The sequence below is a fragment of the Takifugu flavidus genome, chromosome 4 (assembly GCF_003711565.1).
Source record: "Takifugu flavidus isolate HTHZ2018 chromosome 4, ASM371156v2, whole genome shotgun sequence".
NCBI lineage: Eukaryota > Metazoa > Chordata > Actinopteri > Tetraodontiformes > Tetraodontidae > Takifugu > Takifugu flavidus.
Genome location: NC_079523.1, coordinates 14,651,090 through 14,671,930, shown reverse-complemented (window position 1 = coordinate 14,671,930; position 20,841 = coordinate 14,651,090). Strand labels below are relative to the sequence as shown.

Here is a 20,841-nt window from a genome sequence, read left to right as displayed (position 1 = left end):
TGTTGAACAGAACCACCAGTCGGACCAGTACAATAAGCGGGTCAGGGGCCTGCCTCTTTCTGTTGGGGACAGAGTACTGTTGGCAAATAAAGGAGTTAAAGGAAAAAGGAAGCTGTCTGACAAGTGGGAGGCGGTTGTTTATGATGTTGTTGCTTCTAAGCCAGACCTCCACATATACAAAATCCGAGACCAAGCGGGTAATGAAAAAACTGTGCATCGCAACTTACTGCTTCAGGTCAACTTCTTGCCGCTGGATGTTTCGCTGGACGTGACAAAGGCTCAGTCTGCGGTTGGTGTTGATGTTGTCCCAGAGGAACCTGGAGTATCAGTGGGGGTAGGGAAGTTGAATCCTCCCGGCCCAGTGCCATTCCAAGTTTGAGTGAGTCTAGTGTTGACCGCACAGCATCCTGGGTCCAACAGCAGTCACCCAATGAGAGAATGGAACCTGATGTGATGTCCTGTGACTGTCCCACAGAGTTTGCTGGTCCCCCCTTGGTCCCTTGTGATGAGGTACACAAACTTTCTGATGACTTTTCTGATTTGGGTCACAACCTTACCACACGATTTGGTAGGCTTGTTAAGCCAGTCTGTAGATTGATTGAATCTATGACTCAGGTAGAGTCTTTGTTTGGCACTGAGAAAGTTCGTTCTCCTATTGTAACTATTTGAATTTTGTGGCCTCCCCTCTTTTGATTGATTAGTGCCGGAACTTGTGATTTTGTTGGGCTACGTGCTACCTATATCTAACACTCCCATGCACATTGTAAATGGTCGCTATTTTGTGGTGTAAAGGGCACCACTTATTGCCTTTTATTCTTTAAATAGGAAACTGTCTTGCGGATATCTTGTTTTTTTTAGCAGCCAGCGTTATGTGCTTTTGGTATTTTGTGTAATTCTAGGGGGGTGAATGTAACAGGGACATATAATATTGTATTATAATTACACAAAATTGTTCTTTTGTTTTACTATTGTTGAACATACCTGGTGTTTGTTTTACTGTGCTGTCTTGGTCCTCCAGTCACTTCGTCTGTATTTTATTTCTTCTTCGTGTGTCGCCCTTGGTGCACCTGTATAAATTCGAGGGTCGCGACTTCCTCTTCCCTTTTGCAATTCTCGTGTTGGAAGAGGTCAGTCATCTTTTGTAATCCCTTGCGATGGTGCTAACTCCATGCGACTCCATGCGATGGTGCTAACTCCATGTTGTCTTCTCTGTAGTTTGGGCTGGATCAGCAAATAGTGGCACATGTTAATTTTGCTGTTTTATTTTGACAGATTAAACGGAGAGTGCCTCCAAAAGTTCAACCGTGTCCCGTGGCTACTCGACGCACCACAACCACAAAAATAACACAACGCAGACATACACCGGTCACATTAGTATGATACTTGAGTTCTTTAGATATTGTTTTCAATTCAGGAATCTGCCACCTTGAGTTGGCTATTTTTGAAGACAGAAATGTTGACAATAGTGTAGACCAAAGTGGGAAATTCAATTTTTTTATTTACACACACACACACACACACACACACACACACACACACACACACACACACACACACACACACACACACGCTCATAAAATATTAAATCTCAAACGATGTACAATAGTGCAACATTAAATCTCAATGTTAGAAGTACTTAAGAAGTGAATTACATCTGGCTGGATATTATCAGGAACACTGGCGGCCTCTGCTGACCCAGTGGAAGAGTGCAAAAAGCTTACAGCACCTGGTATTCCCAGGCGGTCTCCCATCCAAGTACTAACCAGGCCCGACCCTGCTTAGCTTCCGAGATCGGACGAGATCGGGCGTTCTCAGGGTGGTATGGCCGTAAGCGAGAGCAAGTGCAAGAAAATGGCCTTTTGAAGTTAATACACTCAAACTTATTTTCTTGAAACATTTATTCTGGTGGAGGTTGTCCATTTTGCTTTGTCACAGTCCAAACGTCAATGTTGGAGCAGCCTCCAATCCATTCCCCCCAAAAAGAAAAGGCTATATAGCCTATGAGCGTCATATCATCAAATCTGCCTAGAACGGCTCTTGGATGAGAGGTGAAACGCCTTCAAAAAAATCAAACAAGATTCAACTCCGATAAATGAAATCAACTTAAAAGCAATGTGCCATGGCCGGGAATCGGTGCCATGGCCGGGAATCGATCCCAGGCCGGTGCGGGCCAGTTGACAATTGCTGTAACAGACAAACTGTTGGTTGAAACCTCCTGAAGACCCCAGAGGGAGAGTTCAAATCCAGCTTTGGGCATTATCAAAGAGAAGATATTTGATTGAAAAATTCACGATCATAAAAATGTTTAAAGAGCATAGCAGTGTCTGTGAGGTTTATGAGCCACAAATGCTGCTCTTTTTAGGAGCACAGCCATCTATTAAACTGTAGTTTGTGTCATAGCATAGTTTTATTGACAAATTTTAAATTGCAAGTATCAGATATGAACAGGAAATGCTACGTTATCTGCTTATTCTGTTACAAATAATCTGATGAGATAGGTGTGGAGTTAATTCAGTTGGGGATAGACAGATGGAATATTAGTGTTGTTAGTATGATACTTGAGTTCTTTAGATATTGTTTTCAATTCAGGAATCTGCCGCCTTGAGTTGGCTTTTGCGAAAGACCGCTCATAGCAGGAGCCCCGTCTGTAGTCACTGATACCAGCTTTTCCAGCGGCACTTGTTTCTCCACCAAAAACACCTTCACCGCGTTATATGTGTCAACTCCCCTCGTTATATATGTCAACTCCCTCGTTATATGTGTGTCAACTCCCTTGTTATATATGTCAACTCCCCTCGTTATATATGTCAACTCCCCTCGTTATATATGTCAACTCCCCTCGTAGTTGTCTTTAGGGGCAGTAGTGTGAGAAGTTCTTCTCTTGTGGAGAAAGAAACTTTCGTGGTGAAATGATCTGTCTTCTTTTTTTTTCTGCCATCTTTTTATGGGTCAGTCGTCTCCTCGTTTTGGCTGCGCCCGCTAGGCTGTTTGATCGTAGCGATCTGCGTAGACGCTACGTTTTGGTCATGCGCATCATACTGACCTTTGAACTATACTAGGTCATAGTTCATTAAACATTTTTAAAGTTTTTTTTAATATATTGTTATTTCCAGTTTATGTGTCAGTGTGATTTAAACAAGAATAGCAAACAAAATAAATGAGATGCAGCTCATTGGTCAGTGGTGCTATTTGAGCTATTTTTAGAACAGGCTGGTGGGCGACTCAGGTGGTTCTGACGGGCGACCGGGTGCCCGCGGGCACCGTGTTGGTGACCCCTGGTCTAGTGAACCAAACTGAACCAACTGAAAACCTAACAAATATTTTACAATATGATCAGATAAATAAAGCAATAGTTCTTATGGCTCTGTCAGTCATTTTTATTTTCAAGAGGCACAAAAGACAAATTTGCTTTCTATAAAAATCCCCGTAACATGAACATTAAATGAATGAAGCGGTATTAGTCAAGGCACCATCAGTAGATTTTCTCATTTAGCAAAAGTGGGCTAAATTTACTTCAAAGAAAAAATTATAACAGCAATTTTCTATCATTCACTCAGCTGAAATATTTAGAACATAATTGGATTGAAATACAATAACATAAAGTGCAAAAATCTATGAAGCAAAAACAACACTTTCTTCAAGGAAAAGGCACATGTGCAGTGAAAAATATTTACCTTTAACTTTTAAACTTGAGCTGAGTAATAATTGTAAATGTGTTATTGCACCTTAATGTTCACTTGTTTGAGGCTGATACTTGGTGGTGTCTCATCTTTTGGACGAGTTCATCAATGTGGGGGTCCGGCTCTGAGCTGAGGAACTCCTCACAATTGAGTGAAGGTGTTCAGCAGGAAGTCCACTTCTGTGTGATGTTTTGTTCAGCTTCATCAAAGAAAGCAGTTGTTCCCGCAGGTCTGTGCTGCCAAACACAGGCAACGTTGGAGCAGCCTGGATGTGTGTCGGGGAGGAAACGGGCAAACTCCGCAGCCCCACTGCCCCATGTGTTGCCTTCAGGGCATCACTGCATTGGAGCTCAATCACCTCCATTTGGAGCTTTGGTGCTGAGCTTTCCACCTCAACCTCAAAGGGACGGCTGAGCAGTTCAAACCTGCTTTTTGGTGCTTTTAAGTCAGTGACTCGGCGTGGGAAGTCAGCGGCGAGAACACTCATTTAATCAGCAAACTGTTGCTCGGGAACACGCTGGTAGAGAGCTTCTCTTTCAGGGTCTGGCAGCTGGGAAAGTGGCTCAAGTTTCCTTTGTGCATCTGTGCCTCCCACAGAGTGCGTTTGGTTCTAAAGGCCTTCACTGTACTGTACATATCAGAGGGGACACCACCCCGACCCTGCAGCTGCAGCTTCATTGCATTCAGATGACTCGGAATGTCCCACAGAAAAGCCGTTTCACACAAGAACCTTTGGTCTGGGAGTTGAGTCGTGTCTTTCCCTTTGCTGTCCAAGAACATCCGATCTCCTCAGGAAGCTGGAAACATCTCTGCAGCACCTTTCCCTGGCTTAGCCATCGCACCTCAGTGTGATGGGGCAAATCACCACGCTGCGTTTGCCACTGGCTCAGAAACGCCTTGAACTGGCGCTGAATTAAACCTTTGGCTCTGATAAAGTTCCCTGCGTGCGTGATGGTGAACATTCCATGTTCCATGTTCAGGGCTTCAGCAACAACGATCCAGGTGTATGATGCAATGATGAGCTGTCAGTTCAGCGTAACGTTTTCCTCCTGCATCTTCTCCCGTATCTTGGCCACCAGTCCACTCCTGTGTCCACACATGGCAGCTGCTCCGTCTGTTGTCCAACCCACCGTTTTCCCGAGGCAGCTCCATCTCATTTCCACATCTTGACACCTCTTCATACAAATCCTGTCCTGTGGTTGTGCCGTGCACAGGACGTAACGCCAGGAAACTCCTCTGTCACGTTGAGGCTGGAGTCCCCTCTAATGTCGCTGCTCTCATCCACAGCCAGGGAAGATGCCATGAAATCTTTCCCCTTTTTCTCCAGCTGCTCTTTTAGATTGAGGGACAACAATGGTGTTTCTGCTCAGGCTCCCGTTTCAAAAGAGTTGCTTTTGTCTGGGCAAACTTGCTCACAAACTTTAAGCATGCAGTGTTTGATGGAATCCCCCTCTGGAAATGGCCGGCTGATTGAGCGATCTCTTCTGCCAGAATCAAACTGGCCTTGACAGCAGCCTCGCTTGAGATTTGGCTTTTTGAACAGAGCCTGTCCAGATTTGAGGCCTGGTTTTAATTCCTCAACCTTCTGTAGCTTTTGTTCCATGTCCATATTCTTGTCTTGTCCGCTGTTTAGCTTCATGATGGCGTCTCAGATGATATCTTTCATTACCGCCACCCTTTCTCCACACAGAAGACACCCAGGTTTCCCAGCTGCCTCCGTGAACATGTACTCCCACTCCCACCTTGTTTGAACCCCCGGTTCTCAGTGTCCACCTTCCCTTGCCATTTTATGGGTATCTGAAAGTTAACTTTTGCTGTTATGCTAATGACTACTGATAAATAATGAAATGAAGCCACCTCCCGCTCAGACTGTCACCGTTGCATTGTGGGAAATGTAGTATTGGCCTGTGTAAAACATCTGCGGCCTGTGGGCCGGTTCTAATAATAAATCAATATCATCCCCGGGGGCCATAGAAAACCCTCGACCTTGACTCTGACATATGAGCTTTAAATGATTTCTTTTGACTCCCATTTATTTGGCTGTTTGGATATCATCTTTGCTAGTGTGTGTGTGTGCGCACGCTCTATGGAACTGGCATAAAGGATGTTAAAATTAGTCTAAATTAGTCTAAATTAAATAAAATCATCCATTCATCATTCCCAACAGGCGGTGTTTGATTAGAAACTCTTTCTGAACTCTGGTGCTCTGAAAATCTCCGCTTCCATTTCAGCTGTTTTTATTCTCAATAACATCAAATCATCCATCCATCCAAATCGTGGTCCTGTTGGACCACCAAAGGACAAACACTTCCATTTAGCACGGACAAAAAAACCCAAATCCTGTTTAGCAATGAAGCTGTGGGGAGAGTTTGAGGAGCGTTTCTGAGGAACACGCTGCCATATTGGCTCAAGCTGCTGGGGTTTTTTGTTGTTTCCAGGTGAATCGGTGGGCAGCGGCGTTACCGCCTGTCTCTGCCCCCCCCCTCTCTCCCCGTGGTCGTGGTCACGCCAGGCATCTTACTGGTCCCGTTTTTTAAACAGGTTCTGCGGAACAGGTGTTCTCCAGAACTGTATTCCAGGCTGCTGTGCTGAAGGGCTGTTTTCAGTAGCAATAGAGCCAGAGTGTGCCTGCTCCATATGAACCCCCCCAGGCCGTGCTTTCCTCCTGGCTGAGCCATAATCAGAGGGGACACCACCCCGACCCTGCAGCTGCAGCTTCATTGCATTCAGATGACTCGGAATGTCCCACAGAAAAGCCGTTTCACACAAGAACCTTTGGTCTGGGAGTTGAGTCGTGTCTTTCCCTTTGCTGTCCAAGAACATCCGATCTCCTCAGGAAGCTGGAAACATCTCTGCAGCACCTTTCCCTGGCTTAGCCATCGCACCTCAGTGTGATGGGGCAAATCACCACGCTGCGTTTGCCACTGGCTCAGAAACGCCTTGAACTGGCGCTGAATTAAACCTTTGGCTCTGATAAAGTTCCCTGCGTGCGTGATGGTGAACATTCCATGTTCCATGTTCAGGGCTTCAGCACACAACGATTCCAGGTGTATGATGCAATGATGAGCTGTCAGTTCAGCGTAACGTTTTCCTCCTGCATCTTCTCCCGTATCTTGGCCACCAGTCCACTCCTGTGTCCACACATGGCAGGTGCTCCGTCTGTTGTCCAACCCACCAGTTTTTCCCGAGGCAGCTCCATCTCATTTCCACATCTTGACACCTCTTCATACAAATCCTGTCCTGTGGTTGTGCCGTGCACAGGACGTAACGCCAGAACTCCTCTGTCACGTTGAGGCTGGAGTCCCCTCTAATGTCGCTGCTCTCATCCACAGCCAGGGAAGATGCCATGAAATCTTTCCCCTTTTTCTCCAGCTGCTCTTTTAGATTGAGGGACAACAATGGTGTTTCTGCTCAGGCTCCCGTTTCAAAAGAGTTGCCTTTTGTCTGGGCAAACTTGCTCACAAACTTTAAGCATGCAGTGTTTGATGGAATCCCCCTCTGGAAATGGCCGGGCTGATTGAGCGATCTCTTCTGCCAGAATCAAACTGGCCTTGACAGCAGCCTCGCTTTGAGATTTGGCTTTTCTGAACAGAGCCTGTCCAGATTTGAGGCCTGGTTTTAATTCCTCAACCTTCTGTAGCTTTTGTTCCATGTCCATATTCTTGTCTTTGTCCGCGTGTTTAGCTTCATGATGGCGTCTCAGATGATATTCTTTCATTACCGCCACCCTTTCTCCACACAGAAGACACCCAGGTTTCCCAGCTGCCTCCGTGAACATGTACTCCCACTCCCACCTTGTTTGAACCCCCGGTTCTCAGTGTCCACCTTCCCTTTTGCCATTTTATGGGTATCTGAAAGTTAACTTTTGCTGTTATGCTAATGACTACTGATAAATAATGAAATGAAGCCACCTCCCGCTCAGACTGTCACCGTTGCATTGTGGGAAATGTAGTATTGGCCTGTGTAAAACATCTGCGGCCTGCGGGCCGGTTCTAATAATAAATCAATATCATCCCGGGGGCCATAGAAAACCCTCGACCTTGACTCTGACATATGAGCTTTAAATGATTTCTTTTGACTCCCATTTATTTGGCTGTTTGGATATCATCTTTGCTAGTGTGTGTGTGCGCACGCTCTATGGAACTGGCATAAAGGATGTTAAAATTAGTCTAAATTAGTCTAAATTAAATAAAAATCATCCATTCATCATTCCCAACAGGCGGTGTTTGATTAGAAACTCTTTCTGAACTCTGGTGCTCTGAAACATCTCCGCTTCCATTTTCAGCTGTTTTTATTCTCAATAACATCAAATCATCCATCCATCCAAATCGTGGTCCTGTTGGACCACCAAAGGACAAACACTTTCCATTTAGCACGGACAAAAAAAACCCAAATCCTGTTTAGCAATGAAGCTGTGGGGAGAGTTTGAGGAGCGTTTCTGAGGAACACGCTGCCATATTGGCTCCAAGCTGCTGGGGTTTTTGTTGTTTCCAGGTGAATCGGTGGGCAGCGGCGTTACCGCCTGTCTCTGCCCCCCCCCTCTCTCCCCGTGGTCGTGGTCACGCCGGCATCTTTACTGGTCCCGTTTTAAACAGGTTCTGTTGGGAACAGGTGTTCTCCAGAACTGTATTCCAGGCTGCTGTGCTGAAGGGCTGTTTTCAGTAGCAATAGAGCCAGAGTGTGCCTGCTCCATATGAACCCCCCCAGGCCGTGCTTTCCTCCTGGCTGAGCCATAATCAGCTCTGGATGGACTGGTTCACGCTTGGACTGAGTCAAGATTTGATAGCTTGACTGATTCTTACAGTTTTTGATCAAACCCCCATCTGCTGATTCCAGGAGATCTTTAAAGGATCTCAGAGCTTCAGATTTATGAAGCCTGCTCAGCCCCCGGCAGCGCTGATGAAACCATTTCATTCCTTCAAAAAAGCAGAACATGAAGCTCCAGAAAAGGTTTTTGGATCAAGTTTCCAACAGAACGAGGACAAGTGGGTAAAAGCGCCACTTTAAAGCCTCCAGGCCTCAGAAAACATCCACCTTTAGGATGCCTGACTTTAGAGGATCGTCGGTTCGCTCCAAGCACAAAAACAAACATTTTTAACCTCAGTCCAAGAACATCTGACCTGAAATGATCAAAAACCTTCAGCGTAAAAAGATGGTGGAGAGAAAGCTGCTGGGAGGTTCTCAGAAGAGAAGTGGCATTAAAGCCAGCTGGAAGAGTCCAGCCTGCTTCCTGCTCCTCCAAACAGGCGTCTCCACACCAACACTGAGGAACACGGGCTTCTGTTCTTCCTTCTTCTCTTCTGACTATTGTGTGTTTGATGAATGCAGCATCCACTCACTGCCCCCCCCCCCTCATTTACACTGCTCCTGGTTTCACAATGCTCCTCAGACAGATGCAACCAGAGACACTGATGCCGTCAGACAATAAACCTGAGTGTTGTTGTGTCCGGTTATTAACATGTTCCATGCTTTTCCTTCTGCAACAGTTCATCACACCTGCTCAGGGAAACCTCGGTGTAAAGGAGGTGAAGCCGTGCCTCAGTGACTCTACTTTGCTGTTTTAGAAACTAACAGTTATTAGATGAATATACAGTGTGCACGTACGCGCACACGTGTGTATAACACTTAATACACGCGTGTGCGTGGATGTAGACTTTTTAGTACTTTGGGTTCATAGACTTTTTAGTATTTTGCAGATACGTGTCTGTATATAAACCAGATCCTCCTGTAATAAAGAACTAAAGGCTGACTGTTGTCACGTGACCTGTCTCCGTCTGTGTCCGATGATGGAACCTGCCTGGAACATCTGGTCCACAGAAAAAGCAAAACAGCTCACAGAACTGGTCCAGTTTAGACCCAGAAATGACAATAAATAATGAAAATGTGTGACACAGTAGAACAATGGACGTCATCAGAATTCATCAAAAATATTTAAACCAACAAACTACACACAGAACCGCAAAGTTTAGAGCTTAAAGGGAGCGACAGGTGAAGATTTAAAGCTCAACGCACTGAAGAAGTTCCAAAAAGGAGAAATATCATGTGGTGCTTTACCGCCACCCGGTGGACACGCGTGGAACTGCAGACAATAGTTAAACGCGCTCCGACACATTCTGACCTCTGCTGCTCCTCCTGGACTCCAGGGCTGCAGAAATATGCTGCTTTTACAAGTCTTTCAAATCTGTCAAGCATCATAAATCTTATTGATTTAACCAGGTTGAATAATGGTGGAGAATGGTGTCCGAAAAGCGTCTTTATTTTAAAGTGAACAAGAACAGTTCGGTCCGCGTTCACAGAGAGGCGGAGAGACCTCGACTGAGTCCAAAACAAGTCCGCTAGGAAAACTCTAAAAAATAGTCAAGCCACAGAAGTCAGGGTTTGGCGATGAGGCCGAAAACACTCCGCCGCTGGCAGACGGGAGTTCTGTCCTTAAATCTAACGGGAGATTGAAGAGAGACCGCAGGTGCGTGTGTCTGCGGGGCCAGCTGTGGCTGATGAGCGGCTCCTCCACGCCCCCTGCAGGTAGACACCAGCAACAACGTTCCCAGAAACTGGGAACCCAACAAACCAGTTTTTCAAAGTATTCCTTTCAGACTAAGCAGGAAGACTGAAGACCGACAAGGTGAGTGGAAACGAAGAGCATTATTGAAAAGAATTGACAGTTGTGTTGGAGATAAAATCAAGATTTGAATCAACTAGACTTCATATTTAGTTTTAGCACAAAACATCGTTATACATTATAAATGAATAGGGCTTATTTAACTTTCTTATAGTCTGGCTTTAGTTATAGTTGAATAGTCTTTCTAAGTGAAGTTTAGTTTATTTTTCTGCTCTTTGCTACTGATCCTAAAAGAACTTTAAACCCTCCCAGAATGCTTTAATGGTAGTAATATATACGCCATAAAGCTGTTGATTAGGTTTTAAAAGTGAAAGTGAAAGTATTCTGTTCAGACGAAGCAGGAAGAGCGACATTTTGTGACAGGTGAAAAGCTCATCAAGTTATTAGAGTTGTTCAACAGTCCAGGTTACAGCTGGATATTTTGGTATTATTTAAGACAATAAACTTTAAAAATAATAAATAAATCCACACAGGATCACAGGACACCAACAGGATTTTGGGTTCATGTTGCACGTTTTCTCACAGTGGTTTATTGTTCTATGTTGTGGAACCACTGTGAAAGAAATGCAGGAGTGGGTGTCATTTCTTTCATCTATTTTAAATAGAGCAGTGATCTTTGAGGACTTGGATCATAGAAATAATTGAAGAGGGGAACAAAGGAGGGGAGTTAAAAAGTCCTGACTAGTATGTTTATGTAGCACCAGATAATTTAGTGGCTGAGCTGAAGACAGTCCTTTCACCATGTTGGCCTGTGGAAAACCAGTGTTGTCGGCCCGATGGACCAGCGTCCCCGTCGTTGCCGGACCACCGTTGGCCACCAGTTGGGTTTTGGGATCAAAATCGGGGCGTTTCCTGTATCCGGTTCTCCTCACGGATCCATGACTACAACATGTTGCTGCAAGTGCAGAGACGTTTGCTCTGGAAAGAACTTTAGAGCACATTCAGTGCTGCAGGATGAGGGGCTGGAAAAGTGCCAGTTCTTTTCTCACTGCAGGGAACAGTTAAAAAAAGCAGCTTAAACTCTGAAAACATGAAAATGATACAGAGACATCACTGATTTATTGATTCAGTTGTTATCCAGAATGGATTAGAAATGTTCCTGTTTGATAAAAATGCAGTGAATTGGGATTATTGCTCAACCTCTACAGATTATTTACCTTCATCACAGTCTCATCACTATTTCTGATGTTTCCTCAGGATGGACGAGGACAGAGCAGAGTCCACAGTGCCCAGCTGGGTGTCCCTGAAGAGTGACCGGTCCAAAGAGGAAATAATAGACTTCAGAAGTTCAGAGAAAATGTAAGAAAACTAAAGCGTGATGATGTGTTTGTGTGGCACCCTTTAAACTTTGGTATCAGACCTCAAGGGTCACCTTTAAAGTAAGGTTTTCTGAACCACATAACTCTGCCTTAGAACATTTCACAACCCTACAAAACATCATTTTGTGGGTATTAGCCTCCACTATCGTGAAAAATAAATTCATCAGCTCTTTAAAATGAAACAGTGCACCAACATGTCAGGTGTTCGCTCCCATTAACTCCCATGTTAATTTTAGTGTGGTAAATCTTTTAAAACTGAAAATTGCTTCTGTTTTTAACTGGTCATTTCTCCTGCATGGGTTAACATCATCTCACAAAAATTCCTAGGCATATATTTTAAAGTTTCCCAACAATATCCATCATTGCAGAGTGCTCCAGCTCTCCATTTAGATACGGATGGGTAAGACATGGCAGGTCTGTGCAGCTTGTCCTGCCACACTGTTCCACCACATGTCATGAAAATTCATTAAAAAGTCTATTTATAAGGCTCCTGGTTCTAATAAACCCATAGACAACAATATCAGTCATTTCTAAATGGTTGAAATAAGCTTTTGAATATGCGTGACCTCTGTGCTATTTAATGATCAGTTTCAGAGACCAGACAACTGTATTTGGAGCATAAATGGAGAACTTTTGTTCTATTCTATGAGTTTATATTCCTGATTTGGCACTTTTATTTTTAACATAAATTCACAATGAAGAAAAGCCACTAAACACTTAGATCAAATACACTTTTCTCCAACTAAACGAGCTTGTTAGAACGTAAATAACTTTATATTTTTTGCTCAGTGTTCATTCAATCTTCAACTGTCAGAGCAAACTGAAAGTAGAAGTGAACGCAGCCTTTCTTAGGCGTTGCTAACGCCCAGTAGACATGTATAACCACTATTCCCATTTTTGACAGCTATCAGAAACGGTCTGCTTCCATTGGAGATTCCTCCTGTCCCAAGGGTGAAAAGAAACGGAGAACTGAACTGCAGACCGCCGACCTGAACAACAGCGTCTCACGTAAGCTCGTACATTTGTATTTATAAGATACTTTTGGGTCGGAATAAAGGAACAACTTGTGTATTTACAATGTGCAAGAGAAGATCCAGAGAGCACTTGTTTGGTTCCACTGGAACCAAACCCTCTGAAGACCTTCCTAAATGCTTAGACAGTATTTAGCAACATTTAGTCATTTAGTTCTGGAAAGTGTTAAAGAGCTGAAGGCAGGTGACCTTTACAGGACAATGGGTCTGCTGAGTATGATGTGTTTGGAGAAGGTTTGATGTGTTTTTCTAAATATCATCCAGCTTTTACCAGCTGTTTAGTCCAAGCAAACTCTTGGAAGACATGGAAATGGTTGTTATAGACTAAATTACATTGAAACCCAATGAAATAAAAGAATAGGTGTACATAAGAAGACATAACATTTCAAACTGACAGTGAGATGGGTCATTACCCGACTGTTGCTTCTATCATTCAATCAAACATGACAGAATATTTTCCAGTTGAGGACATCTGTGTTACTGCTGTAGATGACAATTGTAAAAGGATTTAAAAGATTGTTTGTTTCAGAGGGTGGTGAACTGCAGGAGGTTAGAAGGTCATAAGATGAGTCTGAAGAGAAGATGTGAACATGTGACTGAAGGAACTCATGAAGCAGGAAGTGGAACCCTGCTGAACAAGATCTACACTGAGCTCTACATCACTGAGGGACAAAGTGAGGAGGTGGACACACAACATGAGGTGAGACAGCTTGAGAGAACCTCCAAGAAGAACATCCAGGACACTCCAATCAAGTGCCAGGACATCTTCAAAGTCTTATCTGAGCAACAGAGACACATCAGAGTGGTTCTGACCAACGGTGTCGCCGGCGTTGGAAAAACCTTCTCAGTGCAGAAGTTCAGTCTGGACTGGGCAGAAGGTTTGGAGAACCAAGACATCAGTCTGGTGCTTCCGCTCTCATGCAGGGAGCTGAACTTGATCAGAGATGAGCAGCACAGTCTTCTCTCACTGCTTCATGTTTTCCATCCAACATTACAGAAGATCAGAGCAGAAGATCTGACTGTCTGGAAACTTCTGTTCATCTTTGATGGCCTGGATGAAAGCAGATTTTCACTGGGTTTCAACAAGCATCAGCTCATCTCTGATGTCACACAAGTATCGTCCGTTGGCGTGCTCCTGGTGAACCTCATCCAGGGGAACCTGCTTCCCTCAGCTCTCATCTGGATCACCTCCAGACCTGCAGCAGCCCATCAGATTCCTCCCTCGTGTGTTGACAGGATCACAGAAGTACGAGGCTTCACTGACTCCCAGAAGGAGGAGTACTTCAGGAGGAGGTTCAGTGATGAAGATCTGTCCAAGAGAATCATCTCACACATCAAGGCCTCCAGGAGCCTCCACATCATGTGTCTGATCCCAGTTTTCTGCTGGATCACTGCTATAGTTCTGGAGGACATGATGACCAGAGACCAGAGAGGAGAGCTGCCCAAAACCCTGACTGACCTCTACTCACACTTCCTGATGGTTCAGATAAAGAGGAAGAAGCAGAAGTATGGAGGAAAGCAGAGACCAGAGGAACTGACTAAGGCTGATAAAGAACTCCTTCTGAAGTTGGGTCGGCTGGCGTTTGAACATCTGGAGAAAGGAAACATCATGTTCTACTCAGAAGACCTGGAGCGATGTGGACTGGACGTCTCCGAGGTGTCGGTGTGTACTCAGGAGTTTGTACAGAGATCTTCAAGAGAGAGAGTGTGATCTTCCAGAAATCAGTCTACTGCTTTGTTCATCTGAGCATTCAGGAGTTTCTGGCTGCCGTCTACATGTTCCACTGTTACACCAGGAAAGACACAGTGGTTATAAGTCAGTTCCTAAAATATTCTAAACCAATCAAATCTCTTGATGACTTCCTCAGGAGAGCACTAATGAAATCTCTCAAAAGTGAAAATGGCCACCTGGACTTGTTTGTTCGCTTCCTTCATGGTCTCTCTCTGGAGTCCAATCAGAGGATCTTGGGTGGACTGTTGGATCAGAGGAACAGCCACCCAGAAACCATCCAGAAGGTCCTCAACAACCTGAAGGAGGTGAACAGTGATGAAAATCCCCAGACAGAAGCATCAACATCTTCCACTGTCTGATGGAGATGAAGGATCAGTCAGTCCATCAGGAGATCCAAGAGTTCCTGAAGTCAGGAGAAGAAATCAGAGAGGAGACTGTCAGAGATCCACTGTTCAGCTCTGGCCTACCTGCTGCAGATGTCAGAGGAGGTTCTGGATGAGCTGAACCTGCAGCAGTACAACACCTCAGAGGAGGGACGACGTCGCCTGATTCCAGCTGTGAGGAACTGCAGGAAGTTCGTGTAAGTAAAGATTTTTGGGGCCGGACATCGGCGTTAAATAAAAGCGAGTGGATCATGTCAGGTAGCAATACCCCCTCCAGTGGTCATTCCTTCAATTCTTTATCTCCATTGCAGCGTCCATAAATAAAAACAACAACAATTCATCCAGAAATGTTCAACACTGGCTGGATATAAGTTCAAAGGTCAATCCAGACAAACCAACATAAGGCAGGAATAATAGGAGCCACAAGTTAACTGACTATCATGAAATTACTGTCATGTCATTAAATAACTTTGTTTGTTTGTATACATCGTATTCTAACGACAGAAAAACACATTTTAACTAATGACACGTGACTATTTTGCTTCATTTGTTCAACGTAAAAACAGCCGGCCTCGTTGGTTTAAATGGGTGTTTTAGGTCTTTGTGGCGGTTCCGTTTGGAGCCTTTATGTGACCCACAAAGTTGTTTGAGCCTTTCCACACCCGTTAGGTGGCAACTTCATCACTAGCAACAAAAGGTGCAGTGAAAATGATTTGAAGGGAAACAGGCAGATAAACAGAAGCTGAGGGCAATCGATGCAACCAGAGACTCTGATGTCATCGATCGGATCGCTGAATTAAGACTTGACGCACCATCGTACAAATTGGATGAAATGCAAAATATCCAAAGAGCCGATAGACAGATAAAAAGATGCACGTTTCTTTAAACCATTTGCTATAATCATTTTAAATATTGAGTAATTATGAGCTGTTCTAAAATAAGACAAATGTTGAGAATAATTCAGTTGCATTTCAGATCTGATGGTCGTTCAAACTGTTGCTCTACGGTGTTGAATTTAGCTTTTCCAGGAAATGAGCTACATTTGTGTTGAGGTAGATTCTCAGATAAGTTGATGAGAAATCCCAAAGTTTGACTCACTATTTTTGTTTCATACACAACAGACTGTCTGGTAGTTTTCTTTCAACGAGTCATTGGGAAGTTGTGGCCTCAGCAATGACGTCAAACCCTTCTCATCTACGGGAGCTGAGCTTAAGCTGGAACCAAAACCTGACAGATGCTGCAGTAAAGTTACTGTCTTCTGCAATGATGCATCCAAACTGCAGACTGGAGACGCTCAGGTCAGGAGGCCTCTGTTGGTCTTTTCTAAATTTCTTTACATTTTCTGCTTTTCTCTTCATTTTCAGATTTAGAAATGTGTTTTTATTTGCCCCATTTATTCCTTTTCCAGGCTGGGGTGCTGCAGTTTATCAGAGATCAGCTGTGACTCTCTGGCCTCAGCGCTGAGGTCCAATCCCTCCCATTTGAGAGAACTGGACCTGAGTTGGAACCAGCTGACGGATCCAGCAGTGAAGCTGCTCTGTGGTTTTCTCCAGGATCCTCTCTGTGAGCTGGAGACTCTCAGGTCAGTCAGAGATGATCCAGTACTTTTCCAGGCGTAACTAGTTAGACAATAAATGTTTCCATGTTTGATCTTTGTTATAAACGTAGTGTTACAGTTCTCAGAAAAAAACCACACAGGACAGATTTGCAGTATTAAATTGGTTGTGGAAATCTGTCCCATGTGAGGATGGTCATCAATGACTAGAAAGGAAGTATCAGTTGTAGATTTGTCTTGTTTTATTTTAGGCTGGCCACAAAACCACCCAAACATTCAGACCAATCAAAAATGGTTCTTCCTGTCTTTTAAAGATCAGAAGGAAAACTAGAAAACCCAAAAGAAAGCTGCTGCAGTGTGCCATGCCCCTTCTCTCCTGAGAAAAGCCATCCCAAAAAAGAGAAAAGCCCAAGTGTGAAGTGAGCACCCTGTTAAACCTTGGTACCGAAAGCCTGCAGTCATTCTCATCTGAGGTGGCTTCATTCCAGCCAGAAGCCCAAACCTGCCTCCCTCTTAAAGGGGCAGCAGGTCAGTCCAACCACAGAAACCTTCATGAAGATCTGAAGCTTTCAGCATCCACAATTGTTGCACCTCACTTCCATTGGAGTCCAAATCAGAAGTCAACAAGTTGATTCTACACCGATTCTACACAATGCAACCATTTTAAAAAGGTTTCAATCCATAAGTTTTCACACATTTTTAGGAAATCTTGTGTATATAATAGTAGTGGAAGTAGCTCATAAAATAATACATTTGCTCTTCTCATCGAATCTTTCTATGTTATTAAAGAAAAACCTGCTCTTAGTCAACAACATCTAAGACATCAACCAAAAATCCTAATTTTATACAATCTAATATAAAACAGTAGAGAAGAGTCTTTCTGCAGAGACACTGGTGGCAGGAATGCAGAAGTATCACCTGCTCAACTTGGAAGGTGGAGCAGAAACCACCAGCTGAGAAGGTCCTCAGCGAGAGGAAGTGGTGGAGAACCATGAAACTTGCTAAGCTCCACCTCAGCTCCAGAGACGGGCTGAGCTGGAGCTGTGGCACCAGGTATCGCCCAGAAGAGCCTCCAACAAACAAGCTCTTCTCTTGGGAGGAGAGGGCTTTGAATCTCAGCTCAGTGTGCTTGTCTCTAGTAGGTGGCAGCTGCACCTTTTCCTGAGCTCCTTGTTGATGCCCCGAGGGAATTGATGCTCCTGCAATGTTTTCTGGCAGCATGAGCTTGCAGTGGGGCAATCAAACACACTGTGGGGTGCTCTCTTTCCTTCTCTCATCTGGAGAACAAGTGACAGCAGCTGCCAATCATTGTTGGAGAAATGTGCAGTCAGGGGAACGATGCGTCCAGACTATAGCCACCCTTCCAGCATCCAGCAGTGTCTAAAACCTTTGATTTGGTTTCACCAGAGAGTGTAGGGATTGCAGGGTCGCTGCAGCATCGCCCACAAGCTGTCAGGAGTGGGTCGCTTTGTCCCAACTCCTGACAAGAGTTGAGTGCTATTGAGAAATGTGGTCTCACAAACTTGGAAGGTATTTTGACCTACACACACTTTACATACGCTGGAGATCTTGTCCAAGCGCCCTGAAAGAACCAAAATAGGAACATACGGCAGATAAGCCGTGCAGGACCAGAGGTTTTTTGCTTGTAAGCTGTGTTTTTTGCTCTGGTACATGTTGATTTTTATTTGTCTTCTCTCAAAATAATTGTTATTTTAGACTATGGCTGCAGTTTCAGAGACCACTGTGATTCTGTGGCCTCAGCTCTGAAGTCCAACCTCTCCCATCTGAGGGTTCTGGACCTGAGCTACAACACGTTGCAGGATCAGGAGTGAAGCGCTCTGTTCTGGACTGGAGAGTCCAAACTGTAAACTGGAGAGGCTCAGGTCAGTCTTCATTTTTCTACCTATATACCACCTGCTAAGATGGTGAAGTGAGGCTGTTCTCAACACTGCTGTGATGCACGACATTAAAAAAATTCCTTGTAATATCGTGAATTCAGGTCTGACCCAACTAAGAACTAACGTAGGTTTAGTACTGACGCAGATAACATGCAGACCTGCACCGTATAACCTCATCCTGCATTTTTCAGATTAGAGCGCTGCAGGTTATCAGAGATCAGCTGTGGCTCTCTGGCCTCGGTGCTGAGGTCCAATCCCTCCCATCTCAGAGAACTGGACCTGAGTCAGAACCAGCTGAAGGATTCAGGAGTGAAGCTGCTCTGTGGTTTTCTCCCCTTTCCAAACTGCCGACTGGAAACTCTGAGGTAAACACCATTCTCAAAAATGTCCATTATTCCATCCGAGGGTCCTCACACTTTCTGAGTGTGTGTGTTGTGCCCAGTTCCTTCAGGAGGGAGGGCCACACGGGGACCACTTATTCATGATAAATTGATTTAAGGACAATGAAAAAGCCGACAGATGGTAACCAAAATTAGACAAAACTAGGTGAGGGTGCCTGGTAGACACCAGCCAACGAGGAGGGAGATGGTGAGGGAGACAGGAAGTCATCTAAGACAGGTTGTGCCTTTAAAGATGAGCCACAGGTGAGATGGATCTCCATGATGAGATGGGAGGGAAAGAGGTGGGAGAACCTGGGAAGAGTGAGGGCCAGAACAATATATATTCTCCTCTGGAACAGTGCAAACCTGAGAGGTTGGAATTGTGGTAATTACATATTACTATCATTTTTTAACCTGTAACTAAATTAAATATTTACAGATCATGCCTTTGATTAACCTTTCAGATGAATACTGGTTTCACTTATAACCTTATCAAAGTTTCCCTTCTTTATTTAGATTAAGGAGCTGCAGCTTATCAGAGATCAGCTGTGACTCTCTGGCCTCGGCGCTGAGGTCCAATCCCTCCCATCTCAGAGAACTGGACCTCAGGTTCAACCATCTGCAGGATTCAGGAGTGAAGCTGCTGTCTGATCTCGTAGAGAATCCACACTATGGGCTGGAGACATTGAGACATTTCTGGTGGTAGCCAGTCAACTCCCGCTCATCTGCTGCATCACTCACTGACCACTGGTGAAGAGCATCTGTGGAAACATCTGCCGTCTACTCCCTCCATAGATGAAAAATTCAGTTTTTAAAAAGCGCTGGTGGACTTTCAGGAGATCAGTCGATGGTCGACAAAGCAGAAGCAGCTTCGCCTTGAAGTTAAATTAGTTCCTGGTATCACACAATGCATCTTTATAAAGTTCTAAATGGCTCCTCGGCCACTCTTAGAAGCATGAAAACATTCTCTTAATTGTCTCTTCAAATGTCTGTATTATACGTTACTATTTCACATCATGCCTTCAGAATCTTTAGGGTTTAGTATTGACTGTCTCTGTGACATGGAGCATTGGAATATTTCAGCTGCAGCCAGCAAAAACCCATCAGAATGACGGCTATCGGTGGGAACCGCAGGTCATTTGACTTTAGTCAGTCTGTTCAATGTTATAGGATTTATTGCAATCTAATAAAAATTATGAATAAATGTGGGAAATAGGAAATAAAAAGAAGCAAAATGACCAAATAAAATTCCCATGAATAGTGTAAATTTAAAGATGTCAAGAATGGAATATCAGCTTAAATTTAATCAAACATAAAGTGAAAAGGCCTCCTTTAAGTTTACTGCAAAAATAAACACAAATCAAGAGCGACACGCGCCAAAAACGTCTCATTCTCTCTTCTGTCTCCACTCATTCTTTTATATTCTCTTAAGATAATGGGGACGGGGTCGTGTGATAACAAAACAACCTAATTGGGGACTATATTTTTGTTGCAGGAACTTTGGCTCTTCAGAAGTTTCTATGTTGGCTTCCAAAGATTGTGCATCCACTAAAAACTCAGTGTTTCTGAGGAACTACCAGGAGTGGCTGGAGTGGAGGCCAATGACGCTATAGCTACATATAGCTACATATAGATCACCGTTATCCTCAACCCAAAAGACCACCAGTTGGCGCAGCAATACTAAAGATAGGAGGTTGTGGTGGTTGCGCAGACGCGGAGTGATATCACGCACAAACTATGTTCTATATACCGTATGTTCGCGACCAAAGGGCGCACCGTATTAAAAGGTGCAGCCTCAGTTACGGGTGCTATTTCTGTATTTAACACATACATCAGGCGCTCCGGATTATAGGGCGCGGGCATGGTAAAACATACCGCTACCATAGCTTAAAACAGGCATGCTAGCGTGTATTTAGCAATTTTGCGAAAGCCGGCAAGTCGACCACTGTAGTCGGCCGCTCACAGCGGGAGCCCCGTCTGTAGTCACTGATACCAGCTTTTCCAGCGGCACTTTTTTCTCCCCCAAAAACTCCTTCACCTCGTTATATATGTCGACTCCCCTCGTTATATGTGTCAACTCCCCTCGTTATATAGGTCAACTCCCCTCGTTATATGTGTCAACTCCCCTCGTTATATATGTCAACTCCCCTCGTAGTTGTCTTTAGGGGCAGTAGTGTGAGAAGTTCTTCTTTTGTGGAGAAATCATCAAACACCTTCCTGATAAAGATCCTCAGCAGCGCCGTA

General features: G+C 44.3%; 2 protein-coding genes and 1 non-coding gene across 22 annotated transcripts in view; 1 reads left to right on the top strand and 2 right to left on the bottom strand.

The window, feature by feature from the left end:
* Positions 1-20,841, bottom strand: part of LOC130524710 (NACHT, LRR and PYD domains-containing protein 12-like) — a 337,155-nt gene that overhangs the window by 101,558 nt on the left and 214,756 nt on the right. The window lies entirely within an intron of this gene.
* On the bottom strand, positions 1,715-1,833 carry LOC130525132 (5S ribosomal RNA). Its single transcript, XR_008950396.1, has one exon. It is a non-coding gene; the product is annotated as a 5S ribosomal RNA (ribosomal RNA).
* Positions 14,783-20,841, top strand: part of LOC130524718 (ribonuclease inhibitor-like) — a 158,254-nt gene continuing 152,195 nt past the window's right edge. The window contains exon 1 of the mRNA XM_057031126.1: positions 14,783-14,961. Within this exon, the coding sequence (XP_056887106.1) occupies positions 14,858-14,961 (104 nt within the window). The 5' untranslated portion in view covers positions 14,783-14,857. The remainder of the gene's footprint in view (positions 14,962-20,841) is intronic.